General features: G+C 40.7%; 1 protein-coding gene across 1 annotated transcript; it reads left to right on the forward strand.

Annotated features, from left to right (window-relative positions):
* The first annotated feature begins 1,842 nt into the window (after positions 1 to 1,842).
* Positions 1,843 to 8,625, forward strand: LOC134564093 (malignant T-cell-amplified sequence 1-like). Its single transcript, XM_063422719.1, has 7 exons — positions 1,843 to 2,041; positions 2,136 to 2,457; positions 3,073 to 3,225; positions 3,912 to 4,009; positions 5,087 to 5,220; positions 6,238 to 6,305; positions 8,403 to 8,625. Exons 2-7 carry the CDS (start codon positions 2,249 to 2,251, stop codon positions 8,482 to 8,484), a joined length of 744 nt encoding a protein of 247 aa, XP_063278789.1. The 5' UTR covers positions 1,843 to 2,041; positions 2,136 to 2,248; the 3' UTR covers positions 8,485 to 8,625.
* Positions 8,626 to 8,851: the final 226 nt, after the last annotated feature.

Consider the following 8,851-nt stretch of genomic DNA (forward strand, 5'->3'; position numbering starts at 1 on the left):
AAACAGCAAAGCAAAGCTTCAGTCTGGTTTTGACTGGCTTTAGAATGGGTTGTTCCCAAGGCTACTACATTACATTCCAAGTCAATGTAATAAATAAACAGGTTTGCTGAGTAAATAAAACTTACGTGAGTATGCTGTAAAGTTTTTCTCTGTTCCCCACTAACTGTCATGTTCACTTAAGCCAAATTACATAAGAGATGTAGAGATGTAAGAGATGCTGAATTTCTACACATTCTTGGTTCATTGAAAGGATTTGGTTTATGAAAAAGACATGAGTAAGAGCCCCTTTTCTGTCTGTGCAATCACTGAGGGGCAGATCAGGCAGTGACTTTGTCCTATCAGTTAGAATATTCAGCTTTTGGATATGAGAAAGCAGGTAGAGACACAATAAAGTTCTGGGGATCCAGGAAGAAGCCAGGTGTGATGGATGTTCCTCTTTTTCTATCAAAACATATGGGGGGGGAAGTGTTTGTGAAATCCTAAGTCTTTTCTATTTAGCATGTGATCCTGAGGGGAGGTTTCTGTCAGGGCAGTTGCTGGATGTTCCACTTGCTTTATCAGTCTTGTCCAGGTACTATGCTTTTAAAATTTTGGTACTTAGAAGTGACCTTGCAACCAGAGCAAATGTCTCCAGCTTTTTGGTGTTGAGGCTGAACAGTAACAATGAGAGCTGTGTCAACGAAGTCCAGCCTAGGTCCTTGGAGCCTTTTTCAAAAATCCTCTGTACAAGCATGGTTACATTGGCTGAGCAGTTACCTGGCCCTGAACACTGCAGCTACCCCAGCAAAAAAACATTTGGAAGAGAGGATGGAGAAGTTGAGACCAGACTCAAGGTTAGCTCAGCCCTGAAGGGAACCAGTGGTCTAACTGCTTTAAGGTAGTAGAAATACAGAGGTAAGACCTTCCTCTAGACAAAGGCAATGTTTGAAAGTTTGAGCCTGATCTTGCTGTTTTAGGCAGGCATGAAACCAGTGGCTAAGGTGATTCAGTGAGATGTGCTTTCTCAAGAAGTGTAGAAATTTACCTTGTGTTTCTATCATCTAAGGTGGAATATGATGACTTTGTCATTACAGTTTTTAAAAATGTGGTTGTTTGCGTGTCGAGGTATTATTTGGTGAAAGTTTTTTTGAGGATTACCAGAATGTATGGAATAGTTTGTCCGTGTGATAAACTCCCATTCTCACTTTCTGTTCCTGGAGATGAGCAGTGTCGCTGTGTTTCAGTTAAAATCTAATTCTGTATTATAACTCAGTATTTTTAGTGATGCGACAAAGTAGGTGAAGGTGGCATTCGTGAGTGACATGCTCGACTATTTATGTATTGCCATAGTTCATTCCTATCCTTTAAAAAAGTTATTAGTGTTTTTGTTCCCGAGTATTGTACTCAGGAACAAACTTGTGCTGTACTTGGCTGCACTGCACTGTTTGAATTATACCATGTATAAAGCTTGATTTTACTTTGGCTGATGTAACTTTTAAGTTTTAGGTTTTAATTACTTGTAGTATCAAAAGTGATTGTTTTGTATGGAGAAAAGAACTTGCTTGTTAGCATAATGGAAATCTGGTCTTTTGTGTCCTCTCCTCCCTTCCCTTTATGCCAGTGGTAGCATTTCCATGACTCTAAAAAGAAACTGGGTGATCACCTGAATGTCTGTTTATATAGCAGCCACCTGCCTAAAGAACAAACACAGGTCTGCTTCTCTTAGAGTGAAAAAGCAGCATGGTAAATTCTGTCTGTCTACAGTTTTCTATTCACAATTGCTGCAGCCATCACCAAAGCAAAACTAATTTGATTCTAATAAATACTATGGATGGTCCTCTCCACCAGAATCCAACTCTGCCTGGCAGTCGAGATCTTCTCTGCAAGCCAGGATTCTGCTCCCTCCCCACCTTGAAGACGTGGCACTGTCACCTGGGATTGATTCCCTGGCCGGCTCCAGTATCTGCTGTTTGAGAAGAATTCAAGTTTTTTCCCCCCAGAATGCTGTTGGCAGGATTTTGTGTCCTGCTGTGAAGCTGGCGTAAGGATAACTTCTGCTCTGGTAATTTGAAAATGGCTGGTACTTCTTCCAGTTAAACGTATTTTGTGTTTAAGTGATGCCAGTAGCTATTAGCGCTTTGCTCTTCTTATTTTAGCGAAAAGCGACATATTACCTGGGAAAACAGCGCCGTGCCTGTGAGTAGCAAGCACACGGTTGTTGTTAAAGCCTACCAACGCCGCTGTACGCACGGGGCAGAAGCTGCCGAAGATGCCGGCACAGGCACCGCCCCGGCGCTGGCGGTGCTGCCGGCTGGCCCCGCCCGTTCCGCGGGGATGGAGCGGCGCTTCCGGCGGGCGCCGAGGGAGGGACGGCTCGGCTGGAGCCGCGTGTGAGCAGCGCCGAGGCTGTGGGTGCCCGCCCGCCCGCCGGCCCCGGCCTGCCCGCCCGGCGGCCCCCGCCCGCAGGATGTTCAAGAAGTGAGTGTGGCCGGGCTGGGGGCGTGGGAGGCGCGGGCGAGGCAAAGGGGCCCGGCGGCGCCCCCTCAGCCCCGGGCCGGGCGCTGCGCTGGGGGAGCGGCCCCGCGGCCTCCTCGGGCAGCGCCGCCCGCAGCCCTCGGCTTTGCCTTCGGCACCCGCTCGTTACATGGAGCTGAATCATTAACTTGTTCCAGCTCCGGGCGGTAGAAAGCGCCGCTCGTGTTTCCGTGGTGGACGTGAAGGATTCTCATCGGGACAGGGCTGTGGGTATTTGTGTTACCAGCAGAGTACTCTTGGAGTCGAATAAAATAGCAATATATGCCAAGGTTTATCTGTGAGATTAAACACGTGTTTTGCGGCCGTACAAAAAGTTTAGAGATGAAGACAAGCTACTGAGGGGGGATCCCCTGCTCTCCCCCAGCCCAGTGTTCCCAGGGGACAGATTTAAGCCTCATGAAATACTGCGTTTGAAAGCTGGACAGTCAGTCTGCTATTACAGTGAATTTACTGCTATTTTACAGTGAATTTATAAACATTTCTGAAGACAGATGCTGAAAAATGCATCTTTTGTGCAGTAAATTGTGCATTTCTAAAATACTTTCACTCACCTGACAGATTTGATGAAAAGGAAAATGTATCAAACTGTATCCAGCTGAAGACTTCAGTTATTAAAGGCATCAAGAATCAGCTGATAGACCAATTTCCTGTTATTGAACCATGGCTAAACCAAATCATGCCAAAGAAAGATCCAGTCAAAATAGTAAGATGGTAAGTATATTTTCTCTAAAACTTTGCTTTTAAGGTGCTAGGATTGCTTCCTTTGTACGTTTACTTTGTACAGTAGATAAACCTAGAGCTTTTGATAGGCATCCATTGTCTCTTAAAAGCCAGTAGTCCATGTTATGGCCAAACTAGAAAGTTGGCATGTGCTTATTGTGCTTTAAAGCCAGATGCTAGTAGGATGCTTGAGGAACTTAAAAATGCTGCCTGGTAGTTAATGTGCAGTGTATTCAGAGTCTCTGCAAGGATCAGCCTGTTGTTGAAGGGAAGCATTTATGGACATGGAAGCTCAAAATTGTTTGGATTCCTGTCAGTAACATTTTGTACCGTTTTTGGGCTTCCATGTATTATCTTGGTTATTTTCTCTTTTTCTAAATAGAGGGTAGTACATTTTTGCTGAGTTCTTCTTATTCACTCTTTGTATTGCATTCAAAAAGCAACGCCCAAAGAAATGCAGTTTGTGTATTTCGTCAGTAGGTTTCTTTTTTCTCAGAGGGTTGAGAAGTGAACAGGAGACCACTGCTGAAGAACAAGTCATGCAAAAGTATAATATTTTTAGTTTTAAATGTTGCTAATTGACTGTTTTTATTCTCAGGTGTTAAGATAGACCAGACTCCATAAAGTAAAATATTGTATTTTATTGTTCTTGGAATTCTTTTTTTTTAATCTTGCAGTCATGAACATATAGAAATCCTCACTGTGAACGGAGAGTTGCTGTTCTTCAGGCAAAGAGAAGGGGTTTTTTACCCGACGCTAAGGTTGCTTCACAAATGTAAGTTTCCTGAGGGTGGTTGTGCTGGGAAGAGAAAGGTGACAGTGTGATTCCACAGGACATCTGTAGAACCACATTAAAAAGAGCTTCCATTCCATATATTCCATGCATATGCACATTCCGGCATAGATCTTAAAAATATGTTACAATTTCTTAACTGGAATTTTAAAATCTTCCATTTCACATGTCTATGTGAATTGCTTCCATGCTATATGTTAAGCAATCTGAACTTTGGTAAGTAAGAGTTAAATTGTGCAAAGGTCTGTAAAAAAAATCTTGAGAGGCTTCCCTAGGACAGGAATATAGATTTGCTATTGTTGGTCCCTTTCTTCTTTCAAGTCTTGTTGTTATGCAAATACTTGTAAGTTCTTACTAGAAAAATATTCTTTGTGAGTCTAATGATGTAGTGTATAGCTGTCTCCTGTAGGAACTTATGCTGCATGCTTTCTACTTTTCACAATTTACTCTTGCAATTTTTGTCTTGCCGTTCTACTTGGTTGTGTTACTCTGTTTTGGATCGCAAAAAAACACACACTCAGATCTCAGTGTTGGAAATACTTCAAGAGGGTGCCTGCACTTGCAGGATGGCTTGGAGAACTGACAGCTTTCATGAATTTTGTCCATGTTTGCCTTTTTTGTTCTGTTAAAATGTTAAACTGTTTTCTTTCACGTTGGAGTAATTTGTAAGAGTACGTGGAGTTTGGAGGATTTAAGACGCCTTCATTTTAAGATCTCTTAGGATGGGCACTTGGGTGGTTGTTTTTCCTAGGGGAAAATTGTTGCTCAGTGTGTGGGTCTGTGAGTGTGGAGGAGCCATAGCCTGAACTGCTGGATTACTGTTTGGTTCTTAGATAAAAGATGTGGTCTGGGAGGGCAGTTCCTGTGTCCTTCTGGGTCAGTATTTGTGTCTTTCTGGGGTGGTGCCGCCCAGCAGGAGCTCTGGGAATTGTTTCTCAAACTTGCTACTCTTGCAGGACACTCTATATCTAATTGTCCCATTTAGACTGACTTGATAATGAGCTCTTCATGTTGTCATGGTGCTGTATTAATTGCAATGCTGTATCTTTCCCCTCCTAGACCCATTTATTCTCCCGCATCAGCAGGTTGACAAAGGTGCCATTAAATTTGTCCTGAGTGGAGCTAATATAATGTGCCCTGGCCTGACGTCTCCTGGAGCAAAGCTTTACCCTGCTGCTGTTGACACTGTCGTTGTATCCTTCTTAACTATGAATTATTGCTCACTCTGAGATGAGTTAAATTTTTGTTCTTATGTTCTCAGTCGATCATTATTTTCTTACTTAGGATTTTAATTGGATTTCATGAAATAAGTAGTAATCAGAAAGGAGCTGCAGAGGTTTAGCTATTGCTTGGCAAGTTTAAAATTGTTCATATTTTTTCACTTACTGTATGTTCCAAACCACATAACTATTCCTGCTGTACTGTTTGGTGGGCTGCTGTTCCATTAATCTCATTGGTAAGTGGAGCTCCTTAGTGATTTTATACAGAACAGTAGAAGTAGATGAGGTGCAGTGTAATTTGCCCCTCCCTCCTTAGTCAGTCCTGTGTTCCCTTCAGAAGAATTCTTTCCTATTCCTAGGGAATTAGGAAAGATGTTTAGAGTCAGCTTTATTGCAGTCAGGATTTGCTCTATGTGTCTGATGAAGTCAGAATATATGAGGAAAGTGTGCTAATTCACTTACTATGTTACTGAGAAAAGAACCCTGAACAAATACAGCATTTATAACACCAAGCTGTGCTGCTTTTGTTGTTAGTTAGATGTGATAAGAGAAGATCAGTAGTTAACATCATGTGTTGCTAAACTCCAAAAAGGACACGTGATTTCAGTACTTGTGGTTTTTAAATTGGTGTCTCAGTTCTTCTGTGCCTTGGAATCTAAAATGGCCCCACAAACATGAGCTGTTTGTTCTCCAGACAGGCAGAGACTGTCATCTCTGTGTTGGGCACAAAGGAAGAAATGTAGCACTGGGAGATTTTTTTCTGTAATTGCTATTCCAAGTTCATAAATACATGCTTTGTTCTACACACTGATTCAATTGTTAAATTCAGTACATTGTTTTGCTTATCTTTAAGAGCTGGAGTTCTAGAATTACTAAAACGTTGAAAGTTCAACATGGGCTTTTGAAAGTGTTTTTGGAAGTAATTTCTTCATATTGCTTTTACTTTTCTGAGATAGTTTAAAAACTGTTTTCCTTAGCAATAACTTGTAGGCAATAATGGCAGAGGGAAAACAACACGCATTATGTGTGGGAGTAATGAAGATGTCAGCTGAGGACATGTAAGTGTTTTATAACATGTAAGCTGAAATATCACCTGTCCCATGTTATTATTCTTAAGTTAGTTTGGATTATAAGCACCATTGTCAAGGTTACTGCATTGCTGTTGCAGCATGTGTTGTTCAAGCACAGCATTTATAAGATTTAATTTTGTTGACCGGTATTCACGGAAAGAAAAGGAAGAAAGAATGTCTTCTCTCCTTATTGGGAATCAAAATAGTTCTTTTCATGTGAATATGGATTTTAAGACACAAAACATCAGTACTTCTACTGAATGTTAGTATTTCTTAGTGCTCTGATCATACTTTCTCAAAGACCTTGTTGAACCAAAACATACTTTTATCAAGTATTTGCTACCTGGGCTAGGGAAGAGATGTAAATTGGATTTGACAGTATTGAAAACATTGAAGACATTTTTGTCTGCAGGGACAGCAGAGACTCAAGTCCTACTGGAGCTTGGTTGCCTGTCTAGGCTTGTTTTTCTCTGTGGCCTGCTCTTTTTCTTGAGGGTGTACCCACATGCAACAGTCCTGCTTGCTGTGCTGACTCATTTAGCTGAGCCTCTTGTGAAATTTAGAGGTCTGCTCAGGGGATAAACTGAAAACTATTTGAGAAGGAAAAGAGATAGAGAAAATGGAAATGCATGTTAGTTGTTCTTGGCTTTCAGATAGTGCTAAATTATAAGTAATTTTAAGGTCTACTTTGTCATTTTAAGGTCTATTAACATGTTGCAGGATGTGAGGTACACCCAGCAGGTTTGGTCTGTGTTGGTTTCCAGACCCATCTGTCACCTGTGGCAGTGAGGAAGCTTTTTTGGTGAAAACAAGTCACTCTTTTTTGTGTGGTTAATTCTCAGCAGAAGCCTGTCCTAAGCGGTAATAGTAGCACGAGGCAGAGAGCTGGTAATGTCTTAGAGGACAGGGATAGAGTGGGACTGCAGAAACCTGGATTTGGACCTGCTGTAGCTGTTAAGGAATTGTGTTCTTCAGGATTCTTTGTGGTGCTTCAAAAGACTCCAAGAGTAAGTGGAAAGAAAAGCTACTTGTGCCCCAGTCCTAAGAGTGCAGTGATTCACTGTGATAATTGCAAACCAACTTCAAATTGCAAACTAACTTCAAATCCACCAGCCTTGCAGCTGAATATCCTGTTCCTTTAAGAAACAACATGAACTGGAGAGGAAAATGAAATGATACTCTTCTCTGTAGCCTGTTAGCTGCTTTTTTATGTGACATCGTTCCACATTTTTCTGGTTTATACAGTGGGATTTTAATCTCTTGGTATGATTACTACATATAATGTGTTAATATTGTGTTAGCAGCATTTTCCTTCTGATTACTTTTGGACAGCTTGTGTAAGTAATAGAACACTTGGTGTAAATAGAGTAAATTATATTCTCCAAGGAAATGAAACTTGTTCTCACTCCCAGAAAGAGATTTGCCTTTTTTATTGTGGCAAAACTAGTTGTGGTTTTTTTTTTTTAATCTGGAAAAATAAACACATTCAACGCAGACGCAAACCAGCAATTTTTAATAGATGATGTGACTCAAAAGATGTAATACTATAGAGGATAGCATGTCTGTAACAAGCTGCAAGTCCTTGGCACATAAATTTAGCATTTTTGATTCTTTATTAAGTGGGTAGATGACCTGCAGCTAGAAGTGAGGCAGCTCATCTGTATTTGATTGTGTCAGTGGCCCATTTGGAACCAGAACCTGTTAGATTCCACATTCCAGTTGTCTTGCACCACTGCTGGAAGGAGAAGGCTCACAACTGCTGTGCTACTTTGATAGAGAAATTGTACAATTAAGAAAAGAGCAGAAGTCTTGTCTGAAGAACTGTGTCCCACAAAGGAGTAATAAAAATACTGTGGAAAGCTGTTTAAAAATGTGGAAGGCAAATATTGTCCTCTTACCAGTCAGCAATGTGGGCACATGTAATAACAAATATTGTTTCTTGCTCATGTGCTGTGGAAGATAATGACTTTGTTAGCTTTCCCCTTCCAGTGGACAAATATTGCAGTTTTTGCTTGAAATGATGTATTTTGTAGTGCTCTCATATTTAACCTAGCTAATACTTCCTATACATTTTTTCTTCTACAGTGAGAAGGTCAACAAAGGGATTGGTATTGAAAATATCCACTATTTAAATGATGGCCTTTGGCATATGAAGACATACAAGTGAAACAACAGGAACTGTTACTCCAAAGGAATGCACTTAGATTAAATGTGGACTGCTTTGTAATTCCTTGTTTCTAATGTGACTGAATGTACAAATTATTTTGTTCTGTGGCTATGCTAAATAAATCAGTTGAATGCAAAAGTACTGTTAGGCTACAATAGTTTTCTAGATTTCTTTTTATTACAGTTATTTTGTTTTGTCCTAAACCTGAGTCTTCAGTGACTGAAGATATTTGATGAAATATTCTGCATGGACTGTGAGTAGACTGTTTCAAATGGAAAGGAGGAAAAAGCCAAGAAATGTTTACATTTTTGTGCTCTTCTGAAAGAATAATATAAAGTATGTGTGAAATACAGATATGGTTTATAAA

The sequence above is a fragment of the Prinia subflava genome, chromosome Z, assembly GCF_021018805.1.
Source record: "Prinia subflava isolate CZ2003 ecotype Zambia chromosome Z, Cam_Psub_1.2, whole genome shotgun sequence".
In the NCBI taxonomy this organism is placed as follows: domain Eukaryota; kingdom Metazoa; phylum Chordata; class Aves; order Passeriformes; family Cisticolidae; genus Prinia; species Prinia subflava.

Bases quoted from the DNA above. Each gene is read 5' to 3' on its own strand.
- LOC134564093 (XM_063422719.1), top strand. From the start codon at position 2,249: ATGCCGGCACAGGCACCGCCCCGGCGCTGGCGGTGCTGCCGGCTGGCC. The intron at 5,221-6,237 runs GTATCCTTCTTA...AATAACTTGTAG, and splicing joins CTGCTGTTGACACTGTCGTT to GCAATAATGGCAGAGGGAAA. The intron at 6,306-8,402 runs GTAAGTGTTTTA...TTTCTTCTACAG, and splicing joins AAGATGTCAGCTGAGGACAT to TGAGAAGGTCAACAAAGGGA.